General features: G+C 41.3%; 1 protein-coding gene across 1 annotated transcript in view; it reads left to right on the forward strand.

Moving 5' to 3' along the window:
- galnt10 (UDP-N-acetyl-alpha-D-galactosamine:polypeptide N-acetylgalactosaminyltransferase 10 (GalNAc-T10)) overlaps positions 1 to 14,824 on the forward strand; it is a 45,389-nt gene that overhangs the window by 12,579 nt on the left and 17,986 nt on the right. The window contains exons 2-3 of the mRNA XM_079486181.1: positions 7,620 to 7,710; positions 13,114 to 13,252. Of these exons, the coding sequence (XP_079342307.1) occupies positions 7,620 to 7,710; positions 13,114 to 13,252 (230 nt within the window). The remainder of the gene's footprint in view (positions 1 to 7,619; positions 7,711 to 13,113; positions 13,253 to 14,824) is intronic.

The following is a 14,824-nucleotide window of genomic DNA, read 5'->3' on the forward strand; positions in this document are numbered from 1 at the left end:
AAGGAGTCGGGAACCAGCGAACATAAACTAACTTTTAATTAATAAATAAACTCAAACGTAAATACCACACCATAAAATCCAGGCCTGTTCCTCTCTCACTGACGGTCCGATCGTTCGTCCTTTTATATGCTCCACAATCTCCTGCGTGATACGAGACCAGTGCGCGTACAACTGACACTTGTAAACACTCACGCACTGGCCTCACATCCCGACTCTCGTCCCGCCTACCTCACTACAATACCTTTTTCGGCACACCAGGACTGAAAACAACGAACAGAGCACATAGTCTGTTTATGAGTATTCACCTCATTTCTAGACTTTTCGATGTCTTTAATTTCTCTTTCATTAATTTCAGCTTGTCATATTTGGTCTAATTTGTCTGTCATGTCAATCTCTTCACAAAATCTGACATTTTGACAATTATTTCGCTGTACGTAGCAATAGTGGCGCAGTGATTCTAGGTAATGCGGTCAGCCGTTGTATATCGGGGTATTTTATAACGGCTTAGATCTCCTTGATCTGAATCAAGGACCAGAACTGACCGTTTTATAAGCAATTTTGAGCGTGACATGGTTTTGGTGCCAGACAGGCTGGTCTGAGTATTTCACAATCTGCTCAGTTACTGGGATTTTCACATACAACCATTTGTAGGGTTTACAAAGAATGCTGTGAAAAGGGAAAAGCATTTATTATGCAGCAGTCCTTGGGTGAAAATGCTTTGTTGATGCTAGAGGTCAGAGGAGAATGGGCCGACTGATTCAAGCTGATATATTTTTTTTTAGATTAGATTAAACTTTATTGTCATTACACATATACAAGTACAGTGTAACAAAATGTAGTTTAGGTCTAACCAGAAGTGCAATTAGCAAGTGCAGGATATACAGTTAGAATAAATACAGAATACAATATTGAGAAAATATTACACACTATGAACATTAATGTACAGGTGGATATGAGCAGATAATAATTTAGACTAAACAATAGTGCAAGGGATTTAAGTGTGCAAAGATTATTGACATTAGCTGTTAAAGTTGCAATGCAATAGGCAGTTAATGCAGTTGTTGAAGTAACAGTGCAGTGGATGAGTTAATGCGGTTATTAAAGTTACGGTGCAGTATAAGAGTTAATAATAGGTTGCAGTCCAGAAGATGAGTTAATGCAGTTATTGAGGTTACAGTGCAATAGATGAGTAGATGCAGTTAATAGAGTTACAGTGCAGTAGATAAGTTAGTGCAGTTATGAAAGTGGTCAATTAGTGCAAATGAGCATATTTCAGATGTGCAAGTGAGCAGTATAGAGTGCAAATGATACTGTGTGTGTGTGTGTGTGTGTGTGTGTGTAAACAGTCCAGTAGAGCAGATAACATGAAGTACTGGTGTGTACAGTTCAGTCATACATGCAGCCCTGTAGTGCAATGTAAACAATGTTATAGCAGCTTGGAGTTCAAGGTTAGAGAGGTAGTGGAATCAGTGGGGGGCAGAGTTCAATAATGAAACAGCTCTGGGAAAAAAAAGCTGTTTCTTAGTCTGCTGGTTCTTGTCCGAAGGCACCAGAAGTGCCTACCGGAAGGCAGGAGAGTAAACAGTCTATGAGCGGGGTAAGAGGAGTCCTTGAGAATGCTGCGAGCTCGACGCAGACAGCGTTTCTTCTGGATGTCCTCAATGAGAGAAAGTGTAGTCCCTGTGATGCGCTGGGCTGTTTTCACCACCCACTGCAGTGCCTTGCGCTCAGCAACAGAACAGATCCCGTACCAGACTGTGACACAGTTGGTCAGGATGCTCTCTATCGTGCAGCGATAGAAGTTCACCAGGATAGTTGAAGACAGTTGGTTCTTCTTCAGTGTCCTCAGAAAGAAGAGACGCTGGTGAGCCTTCTTGACCAGGCATGAGGTGTTGGTGGTCCAGGACAGGTCCTCCGAAATGTGAGTCCCCAGGAACTTAAAACTGGAAACACGTTCAACAGCCATCCCATTAATGTGGATGGGGTCGTGTGTGCCTCCTTTCGCCTTCCTGAAGTACACGATGATCTCCTTTGTCTTGGAGGTGTTAAGGAGCAGGTTGTTGTCTGAGCACCATGTGGCCAGGTGCCGGACCTCCTCCCTGTATGCAGTCTCATTGTTGTTGCTGATGAGACCAATCACTGTCTGCAAACTTGATGGAGTTAGATCCGTTCACAGGCCTGCAGTCGAGTGTGAAAAGGGAGTAGAGAAAGGGGCTCAGTACGCAGCCCTGTGGTAAACCAGTGTTGAGGGTGGTGGTGGTGGAGCAGATGTGGCCTAACCTAACAAGCTGAAGCCTGTTCGTCAGGAAGTCTATAATCCAATTGCAGGTAGAGTTGTTAATGCCTAGGTTTCCAAGTTTGACGATTAGCTTGGAAGGGATGATGGTATTGAAAGCAGAGCTGAAGTCTACAAACAACATGCGTGCGTAAGTGTCCTTATTGTCCAGATGTGTGAGCACAGAGTGCAGCGCCATGGACACTGCATCATCCGTGCTCCTATTGTTGCGATAGGCAAATTGGTATGGGTCCAGTGTGGGTGGTAGGGAGACCTTTAGGTGTGCCCGGACCAGCCGCTCAAAGCACTTCATAACAATGGATGTGAGTGCTACAGGGCGGTAGTCGTCAAGGCATGTCGGGTTCGAATGTTTTGGAATGGGCACAATGGAGGTAGATTTAAGACATGGTGGAACCACTGCTTGGGCGAGGGACAGGTTGAAGATGTCCGTGAAGACCCCAGCGAGCTGCTCCGCACATGCCTTGAGTACACGACCAGGGATGCCGTCTGGGCCAGCAGCCTTGCGCGCGTTGATCCGGCTTAGTGCAGTGTGACATCAGTGGAGTTAAGTGTGATGATTGGGTGGTCAGCAGAGGGTGTGAGCTTGGTAGCTGTTTCCTTATTGTCTCTCTCAAAGCGAGCATAAAAGTCATTAAGCTCGTTCAGGAAGACGGCATCTGTGGCTATGGGGGTGGAGTGTTTGGGTTTGTAGTCACTGATGGCCTGGATGCCCTGCCACATGCGTCGAGGGTCAGAATTGGAAAAATGCTCCTCTAGCTTCAGCTTATAGCAGTGCTTGGCCTTTTTGATGCCCCTCTGCCTCTGTTCATCCATGGCTTCTGATTGGGGTACGTGGTGATCTGCTTCTGGGTTGTGACACTATCAATGGTGGAATTTATGTAGTCCAATACAGAGGAGGTGTAACTGTTGATGTCCGTGTGAGAGCCACTGTTGGCCTGAGAAGCAAACATACTCCAGTCTGTGTGTAGAAACCTTTCCTGGAGTGAAAAGTCTGCCCCCGCAGGCCACACCTTGATGGTCTTCACTGATGGCTTCACACGATTAATGAGATTAATGTACTTGTGAGGGGTGAGGAACAAAGAAAGGTGATCAGATTGACCCAGGTGGGGGAGGGGGGTCGCGGCGTAAGCTTCAGCCATGTTTGTGTAGACATGATCCAAAGTTTTGTTTCCTCTCGTGTGCAGGAAACATGCTGATGAAATTTAGGGAGCACTGTCTTTAAGTTAGAGTGATTAAAATCTCCTGCAACAATAAATGCAGCCTCCGGGTGAGCAGTCTGTTGTTTACTGATGGCTGCATGAAGTTCTTTCATAGCAAGCTTGGCATCAGCATCCGGTGGAATATAAGCTGGTGGAAGTGAATTCCCGTGGCAGATAAAACGGTCTACATTTAACCATGAGAAACTCAAGGTTAGCCGAGCAGTGTCTCTCGAGTTTGTGCACCAAGCTTTGTTGATGTAAATGCACAATCCACCTCCTCTTGTTTTACCGGATTCCTCTGCCGTTCTATCCGCCCGGTGTGTGTTGTAGCCCGCTAACACAATAGCGTTGTCCGGTATGCCGCTGTGTAGCCATGATTCCGTGAAGATTATGACATTGCAGCTCAAAAGTTTTCTGCTGTTGATGATGCAGAGTCGAATCTCATCCATTTTGTTCACTAATGATTGAACATTAGCAAGGAAAATGCTGGGTAAAGAGAGCCGGTGTGGTGTTAGCTTTAGCCTAGCTCCTAGACCTCCGCCCTTTCCCCGCCTTTGTTTACGATCTCGACGCCGCCGACTAGCACTTCCGCCAGGCCTTGTGGGCTGCGTTGCATCGGTTGTTCTGACGATCTCAGGGACGAGTTGAATGTTGCTGATGCAACTTCCGGACATGCGTAAACTGATATCCAAAAGCTCCTGCCGGGTGTACGATGTAAATGCACAACTGTTCTGGACGAACAGACCCGAGATGAGCAAGAAATACACTATATAAATGCTAAAACTGGAGAGACGCTGACCCTCGCGATGTTCACGCACCGCCATCTTTGTCTTCAGAACTGCCTTGATTCTACGTGGCATTGATATAAGAGCAACTTTGACTGAAATATCCACACATTACAACCGAGGTATGCAGAAAAGCATTTGAGAACACCAACACGCACAACCTTGAGGCGGATGTGGAACAACAGCAGAAGACCCCACCGGGTACCACTCATCTCCTCTACAAAGAGGCTACAATTTGCACGAGATCACCAAAATTGGACAGTTGAAGACTGGAAAAATGTTGCCTGGTCTGATGAGTCTCGATTTCTGTTGAGACATTCAGATGGTAGAGTCAGAATTTGGCGTAAACAGAATGAGAACATGGATCCATCATGCCTTGTTACCACTGTGCATGCTGGTGGTGGTGTTACGGAGTGGGGGATGTTTTCTTGGCACACTTTAGGCCCCTTAGTGCCAATTGGGCATCGTTTAAATGCCACGGCCTACCTGAGCATTGTTTCTGACCATGTCCATCCCTTTATGACCACCATGTACCCATCCTCTATGGCTACTTCCAGCAGGATAATGCACCATGTCACAAAGGCCCCCCCAGTCACCAGATCGCAACCAAATAGATTATCTTTGGGATGTGGTGGAACGGGAGCTTCGTGCCCTGGATGTGCATCCCACAAATCTCCATCAACTGCAAGATGCTATCCTATAAATATGGGCCAACATTGTTTAAAGAATGCTTTCAGCACCTTATTGTCACGAAATGGCTTTGGACAGAACCCAGATGCAGGCAGACGAGGGGTTAAGTATAAATGTTTATTAAATAAAAGACCCACAATGGGGAAAAACAAGAACAAAAACACACTAGAAAACAAACACTAGAAACAAAATGTTCACAAAACTGAAACAGGAAACAGGGTAGTCCAACAAGACGAGAAACGGGGATACTACCGTGAGCGTTGATAGCAAACACTAACATCAGACAAAAGATAATGCACCAACACTGAACAGAGAGAAACTGAGACTATATAAAGGGAGACACTAACGAGGAGTGATTACATGGGGAGAGTGGTGACAGGTGATTGGAATTAAACCATAACGAGTGAAACAACTACCAGGTGATGGGAATAAAATCCTAACGAAGGTGAAACACAAAACAGACGATGGGAATGAAACCCTAATGAAATTACAGGAGATACGAGGGTGGGGCTGAGAGACATAACAGGAAGACACGTGGCATCAAGTAACAACATAAAGCCACATGTCTCCACACATAACACAACAGAAACCCGAAAAACGCGGCAATGTCATGACTCTCGTAGAATCAAGACAGTTCTGAAGGTGAAAGGGGGTCAAACACAGTATTAGTATGGTGTTCCTAATAATCCTTTAGGTGAGTGTATGTTAGTCTATGTAAGTAAACATTTTGCAAAGCACTCCGGATTTTCTAATAACGAAGGCTAAAAATTGGTAAAGGAATGCAGTTAGATCTAATCAACACTATATCAAAGTTCATTATTGGCGAAGATACAACCCCAAATACATATAAAAAAACTTGTACCTTTTGAGATTTTAAGGTAGGGTATTCTAATTTATTTTACGGATTATATTTACACCAATAAAGCATTTCATTTACATATTTTCAGTTTTTATTCTCAATTTGGCGATTTTAGCTATATTCTTCCACAAAGCCTCTGTCTAGGTAACCATGTGCATATTACAGACGAAATGTGTTCATGTTATATATTCAAACAGTCGATAACAGTGACAGGTTTTTAGAAATGCTGTTTTGTACTCATTTCATTCAGGAGTCATCTGTTGAATGTGCTGCTTCTGCCTGCCGCTCACTGAGACGATCCCTGCTCCGGAATGATAGACCATGCGCTCACGGGACAGCACTTGCGACATTTTCCCACTGAATGAAAGCTATATCGGAAGGTCTCTGGATATTTCGCTTAGTGCTTCTCCTGAACAAAAGCTGCTAAAGGGCTTGTAAAAGTTACTAAATCAAGAGACGAGCGTACGTTAAATACACTGTTTTGAGTGTGTACTTGCGTGTGTGCGGTCCAGAGAGTCACATGGCAGAATTAATATAGCGAAAACATTGTTAGGTTAACATAACATTGTTATGCCCCTGGGCCGGTGCCCATAATTGGATAATCCGGCCCTGGGGGTAGAGGAGGCTAATGCAGCAACTTGTGAAACTCATGGTAGTCGGATGTTATGAGAACCTTTAGATCTTATGTATGCCATCGGCTTGTGTCCTCAGTTACATTTGTTTGTATATGTACCGCAAGTTTGTCTGAGCTCACTATAATCTGTTAAACCCTAGATTCACAGAACTAACCGGCTTTATGGGTCCAAGGCAAGGCTCAGCTGTGTATTCTGGCAGGGTTGGCAGTACCGCAAGCAACTTTGTTTCGAGACCTGCAATCTTTTTGTAGAAGTTTGTGGCAGTTTGAGCAGCAGGTGGCTGTTGATCCAAAAGAAAGCTTTTTCTCACCTGTTTGAGTGTGGGCAGCTGTGTTATCCTTAAGAATGTCAAATGTCGGCAGTAATATTACAGTAAAATTCCTGGTTGCTGAGTATTCCAAAAGTTTTGAAGTAGTTCCAAGATTCTTTACTTTACTTTGTTTAGTCTGAACTCTGTGCTGAACTGCTGGTGTTTAAATAAGATAAAGCATAAAAGCAGAAGCGCAAAGCTCGGAGCGCAAGTAAAGCGTCTAAATAATACATATTAAAATATTAAAACGAAATGTTACTAGTTTAAATTCATCTGTGCAAGTCAATCCAAAAATCATTTTTAATTTTTTCTGAAAATGTACTTTCGTTCTGGTAACCCCTGCCCTCCAACTGTCAGCATTCTGCCAGTTCTATGGACAGTTTCATCATACACATGCGCCTGGCCCGAAGTTAACTTCTTATCTGTTATGGGTTATGTCAGTGTTGGCCAAGTTACTCTGTAAATGTAATTAAAATACTGCGGCGACAAACTGAGACCATAAAACTTTTCAGTTATCATCTTCATGTTTGATGTCAGTGATAAACAAATGTATTCTCTTGGGGTTTTTCGTCGTTGTTTGTATGTCAAGCTGTTTCCTTATTATGGACGCAAGATCCCCATTTAATAAGGGCTCTGTCTTTTACAGAAGCTAGTATTTCACTCAATAATTTGTGCATTTAGAATTACTAGATTTTTCCAAAATCTTACTGAAATTTTGGTTAAAAAACTAATACAATTGAATTAAGTAAAGTTTACTTAATTCATTTCATGAAATCTACTACAACACCAAATCCGTTTTACAGTGTATGCCACATTGCTTAACATTACACATGTTTTGTTTTCAGAGAATGAACAGACAGAACCTGCAGAATGCTGGTGTTCGGAAAATAGACTGGCACGATTATGCCACTATAAGGAGCGATGCAGCACGCTTAGGTAAGTTACATAGTTTTGAAAAATGGTAAATGCACTTTCATTTGTAAATCGCTTTGGATTAAAGCATTTGCTAAAAGAATAAATGTAAATGTATATGATGAATCCTAATGGGATGAAGACTAACAGAAAACCTTTAAAGGTCTTCTGTTATGCATTATCTTGGCCACATCTAGATATTTTGGTATTTACATTTACAACTGACAGACAGCTTGTTCTAATGTGATTGTCACGTTACATCCAGTGGGGACAAAATGTAATATTATAATGGGATCTAATGAGATTCTGTCACAATCAGACAGAAAGACATTTAACCAGAATATCAAGGTCCACAGGTGAAAAAAACAACTAAAATCCCCAGGGTATACTCCACAAAGTATATATGACACCATTAACCATCACATCCTCCTTTTGACTCTCAAATCTATGGGAGGCCTCTGAGTCCCAACATCTCAATACAGGGGTGCCTCAAGGCTCAGTGCTTTGCCGTTGCTCCTTTCCGTATACATGACATCCCTTGGTTCTGTAATTCGTAAACATGGCTTTTCCTACACAACTCCAAACACAGTAAACAGATCTGTAGTCAAACAAACAGGCAGCAAATCGATAACAAAAGATCAGTCCAAACCGGGCAAAAACAGTAATCCCATAAATGTAAATCCAAGACAGTAAGCACAATGGTCATAACAGGCAAACAAACAATAGAAACGCTCTGTAAGGCAGCGGTAATACAACTGGCAATACTTTGCAACATGTGAATGGCATTGCCTAGCTAAATATAGCCAACATTGGAAGTGTGGGTGTGGCATGAAAGTCCAGCCTAGAGGAGACAGCTCCCTCTGGTATGTGGCTGGTTGACTAGCAGTTTGGACAATCAAACCCTCTGACCGAGATGGTAGGTGGAGTGGGGACGCCTCCGATGATCTGCCTGAATACATTGAGCCCTGATAGCCCACTGCAGTCTTACATGAGCGCTGTCTCACACCTGTTCACTCCGACAAATCCAATCATCCACTGCTGGAACCGAAGAGGGTTCACCCGACCAAGTGAACATTGGAGGCTCATAACCCAGCACATTTTGGAAGGGAGTGCGTCCAGTAAAGGCATGAGTGAGGGAATTTTGCCCAGGGGAGGATGTTGTTCCACTTCTGCTGCTCACAACTACAGTTTAACCTTAAATATTGACCTATCTCCTGGTTTAACCGCTCCACCTGTCCATTGGGTTGAGGATGGTAGCCAGATGTAAGACTACCATTGATGTCCAGTTGCTTGCAGATGGCCTTACAGACTCTATAGGTGAACTGATGTCCTCGATCGGATACAATGTCCTCTGGCAGGCCGTAAATTCAGAAAGCCTCAGAAAGGCATCAGCAGATTCCATGGCACTGGGTACCTTTCATGGGAATGAGCCTGCATGACTTGGAGAATCGGTCAATGATGACGAAGATAGTGGAATATCAATTGGAGTTAGGCAAATCAGTAATGAAATTGATGGAAGGTGAGACCAGGGTCTCTGAGGTATGGGCAGGAGTTGCAGTAGTCAAGCTGGCAGTTCTCTGTGTATTTTAGACTGAGCACACATGCTGCATGACTTTACATAATCAGTAACATCTTATATGAGGGAAGGCCAGCAGATAGAATTACGCACTAAGAGATTGTTCTGTGAATGCCTGGATGTCCCACACTGCGTGAAAACTTTACCCATTAGATGCTTCTTTGGGGAAACACCTGAGATACATAGTGTTTGCAGGGAGTGCATTCCTGCGGAGCTGGTTCTGTACTTTGTGCACGTTGGATCTCCTCCATGATTTCCCAAATGACTGGTGCTATGATGACAGATGGGGGAAGAATAGGTTCATCCTGGTGTGTAGCATGGAAAGGGTCAGATAAAGGGTCTTTTTTTCAAAGGTATTTTTACTACCCGAGCGATAGGTGATGGAGAAATGGAACCTGGTGAAGAAAAGTGACCGGCGGGCTTGAGTCTCTTAGCTGCCCTGATGTGCTTGAGGTTCTTGTGAGGTACTTGGAAAGGGTGGACAGTCTTAAAATCACATGAACCAATATTTTATTCACAATAGAAGATAGATAACATAATACATTTTACTCTTTTATCCACTAAATTAGCTCATTTAAAATGTAATGCCTGCTACAGGTCTCAAAAATGTTGGGACGGGGGCAACAAATGACTAAAAAAGCAAGTTTCAGCTGGAAAAAACATCTAGTGACTAATTAATTTAATTGATATCAGTTCTGTAATATAATTAGCTATACAAGGCATGTCTTAGAAAGGTCTTAGTGTCTCTCAGATGTAAAGATGGGCAGAGGCTTTCCAATCTGTGATAGACTGCGTAAAAAGATTGTGGAATAGTTTAAAAACAATGTTCCTCAACGTCAAATTGCAAAGGCTTTGCAAATCTCATCATCTACAGTGCATAACATCATCAAAAGATTCAGAGAAACTTGAGAAATCTCTGTGCGTAAGGGACAAGGCTGGAGACCTTTATTGGATGCCTGTGGTCTTCGGGCCCTCAGACGACACTGCATCACTCATCGGCATGATTGTGACAATGATATTACTAAACGGGCCCAGGAATACTTCCAGAAACCACTATCGGTAAACACAATCCACCATGTCATCAGCAGATGCTAACTAAAGCTCTATCATGCAAAAAGGAAGCCATATGTGAAAATGGTCCAGAAGCACCATCGTGTTCTGTGGACCAAGGCTCATTTAAAATGGACTATTTTAAAGTGGAATAGTGTTTTATGGTCAGACGAGTTTAAAGAGGAGGGAGACCTTCCAGCGTGTTATCAGTGTTCAGTTCAAAAGCATCTCTGATGGTGTGGGGGAGCATAAGTGCATACGGTATGGGCTGCTCGCATGTTTTGGAAGGCTCTGTGAATGCTGAAAGGTATATAAAGGTTTTTACAGCAACATGTGCTTCCCTCCAGACCACGTCAATTTCAGGGAAGGCCTTGTTTACTTCAGCAGGACAATGCAAAACCACATACTGCAGCTATTACAACAGCATGGCTTCGTCGTAGAAGAGTCCGGGTACTGAATTGGCCTGCCTGTAGTCCAGATCTTTCACCTATACAGAACATTTGGCGCATCATTAAACAAAAAATACGTCAAAGACGACCACAAACTCTTCAGCAGTTGGAAACCTATAAAAGGCAAGAATTGGACAAAATGTTTACATCAAAACTCCAGCAACTCATAGCCTCAATACTCAGACGTCTTCAAACTGTTTTGAAAAGAAAAGGAGATGCTACACCATGGTAAACATGCCCCCGACTTTTTTGAGACCTGTAGCATGCATTACATTTTAAATGAGCTAATTTAGTGGATAAAAGTGTAAAATTTCTCAGTTTAAACATTTGCTATGTTATCTATGTTCTATTGTGAATATAATACTGGCTCATGTGATGTTAATTTTATTCAAATTAACTTTTCCGGAATTCGTGTTGTACATGAAATACAGAAGAATCCTCATTAAAGCGACAAAATCACATTGATTTATTCCTTTCTTTTGTTCTTTGATTAACATTAGTGACAGGAGTCATAGCAGCACGTTTAAGAATGTGGTCCCTTTAAGAGCTGCCGCTCTAAGCAGGTCTTACGCGCTTCCTATTTTCATTTATTTAGACTTTAGATTTTAGACTTTATTTAACTTATTGAAGACTGTGCTTGCAAAAATACTTGCTAAAATATGCTTCTGGCATTATCTTGTGTCATCATCATCTTCATTCAAGCTCGAAAGAGAAGTTAATACTGTTATGCAGCTTTTAGCCCATGTGTAGGCTACACCTGATGTCACATTGGGCTGTGTTCTGCAGCCAGAAGCTGTCAATTTATACTGGACGTGTCAAATACAACCATTTCAAATCATGCCTAAATAGTTAAAAGGCCTTTATATGAAAAAGAGCCTGAACATATAATGTAACGCTGGACGATGATGACAAAAACAGATTTTGCGTTAATGCCGTTAAATATTTTTAACCCGTTAATCAAAAAAATCGATTGCATGCGTTAACGGTTTTAATGTTGACAGCCCTAGACTAGTGTGTTCTATTGTCTTTTGTTGCGCCATGTCCGGTGTAGACAAGGTGTTATACTGTACTTTCTAACCAGAACATCTTAGAACTAAGACTATTATTGACAGATCAAGTAATTAATGGAACCTTAAAGTCATGAGAATATAATGTTCTTGTTATCTCTGGGCTTGTGGAATTTGTTCTCATTGAGAATGGAATTGCATCCCATTAATAGTGGGCAGTCGTGGCCTAATGGTTAGATAGTCGGACTCGTGACCAGAAAGTTGCTAGTTCGGTCCTCAGGGCCAACAGGTAACGACTGCAGTGATAGCTGCCCACTGCTCCGGGTGTACATGTGTTCACGACTTGCTGTGCCTGTGTTCACTACTCTCTGGATGGGTTAAATGCAGAGGTCACATTTCAGGTATGGTTCACCATAACTGACAAATAGGTCACTTTCACTTTCACATTCTGTTTAAAGAAGCATAAATATAGCTGCTTAGTCAAAGGATACAAACGTTTTGTACAGACGAATAGTGAGCTTGTTTTGAGTTAGTGGTAATAGTAAATGGTTTGAATGGAAACCTATTGAGGACCACTTTAATGAATCCCTAAATTTACCTTCCTCCAGAAGGTTTTAGATTCACATTTCTGCTTTCAAAACCCCCGAACTGCCTTGCAGAAAAATTATAAGAATAATATGGTGTTCCAGACAAGGCTCTTACCAGGCTAGATCTGAGGTCCACATGTAGTGATGTAGAGGTTGGAATGATTTTGTCAAATTTTCAACATAAAATTGCGTTTGCAAACGTTGGGTTGTAACTGGTGGGTTAGATTTCAATACTACATTTAAAGGGATACTACACCCAAAAATGAAAATTCTGTCATGAATTACTCACCCTCTAGTTGTTCAAACATGTTTAAATGTATTTGTTCGGTTGAACACAAAGAAATATATTTGGATTGATGTTAACAACCAGCAATTCTGAGGCACCATTAAATACAATAGTAGGGAACATTTTTTAGTAATTCTTTGGTTCTCTTGAACACAAAAGAATATATTTTGAGGAATGTAGGAAAGCAAACAGTTCTGGGGCACCTTTGACTACCATTAAAATGTTTCCTACTATGGCAGTCAATGGTGCTTCAGAACTGTTGGTTGCTTACATTATTCCAAAGTATGTATACATGATTGGAACAACCAGAGGGTGAGTAAATTATGACAGAATTTGGGTGTAGTATCCCTTTAACACTTGAGTGTTGCTTAAACCATTACCACTAATCCCGATTTTTACACTTCATTTTATTAAAATCTTGTTGTGAGAGTAAAGCATTTCAGAAGTAACTAACATGCTAATGTGTTTGAAGGTTTTGGGGAGCAAGGCATGCCCTATCCTTTGACTGATTCAGATCGTGTGGATCAAGCCTACAGGGAGAATGGATTCAACATATTTGTCAGTAATAAAATCGCCCTTAACAGATCCCTCCCTGATATTAGGCACCCAAAGTAAGTTTTTCCTTCACTTTCTGCACACATGAGAATGTTTTTTGTCTGTCTACATCAGTGGTGTCCATTCCAAAATGTGTTATTTACTTACGCTCATCCCAGATGTACATGACCTTTAATTTTGGCTGAATCCAAACAACGATATTCAACTTACAAGATATTCAAAAATTCCATACTTATGTTTTGAAAATCACCTCTCCACACCATATATAAAAACTAATATGTGCAGAGTGAAGCAATGGATGGATATTTCCTTTTGAGCATCCTTTAAATTACCAATCATTTGGCAAGCAGCAACATGCATCCACTCTCAAATCAACTTTATTTATATAGCGCTTTTTAAACGTTTCAGTCACACACACAGAACAAAAACATGCACACAGGTTACAGGTACATACGCACATACATAAAACAAGGACACAACTCCATGCACAGAACACAAAACACTCCACACACACACACAATATGCACACGTACTTACACACATAGACACACACACGGATGCACAGACGCACACACACGCACAGTGGTTATCACTGAGAGGCACACATTTAAGATAAAGGAGAGAGAAATACAGGTCAAATATTAAACAGACTATAAATTCCTATATGTAATACTAATTAAGTAAAACTTTAAATTCCAAAGAACAGGCCAGGCAAACAGTGCAAAACACTATGCAAATGGTGGCGAGGAACCCAAAACTCGAAAGCTGATGTCAGCAGCCCCCCCGTCAGGCAAACTAGAAAACTGGACTCACATATCCAGTACTCCATATAGAAATTAGTGGTTAAATCTGTATTTATAATAACTTATATTGTAATGTGGTCTGATGAACTGTATCAAACGCATTTTTAATCCATTGTTGATTATAATAAATAGCAATCTTACAATGCTCAATGCAATTCTAACTCTACCACAAAAGATACAGTCTTAAGTTGACATGAAGTTTATCTGAATGATGAACAAGGCTAGGACAACGAAAACAAAAGCCAAAGAGTATAGGTGAAACCTAATATTATTCAGTTGTTATTCTGAGATATTCAGTTCAATTGTCAATTGTCAAAACAAAATCTGAATCAGAAGGAGCTTTATTTCAAAGTGTGCTTTACACACACAACACACAAGCAATTTGTCTTAGTGACAGAAGCTTGATTGAAAAATAAATATGTAAAATACACATTTGACAATTGACAATATTAGACAAAAGCACAACAGACAGACTATTGTCTGTTCAATATTATTATACAATAATAACATATGTATAATAAATATGAGTATATATAGTTGTGTATTGCACGTTTTATTCCACAGTGGGAAAACATTGCATAGCTCATGAGGTGGAAGGCCTGAGGGAAGAAAACTAATTCAAAAACGATATTCAACATAGAACTTTTTCATAAACTTAAATAATTGAATAATGAGAAAATTAAGGAAAAATGAAACAAAACTTAGAACAGTTTTCAAAAAATGACTTACTTAATTATAAAGAAATAAATAATTGTTTTATAAATTAATTCAGTTCTCACCTCTGGCAAAAACATATGAGCTGTGTGGCGGTTTGGGGAAATACCT

This window comes from Barbatula barbatula, assembly GCF_947034865.1.
Source record: "Barbatula barbatula genome assembly, chromosome: 22".
Taxonomy (NCBI): domain Eukaryota; kingdom Metazoa; phylum Chordata; class Actinopteri; order Cypriniformes; family Nemacheilidae; genus Barbatula; species Barbatula barbatula.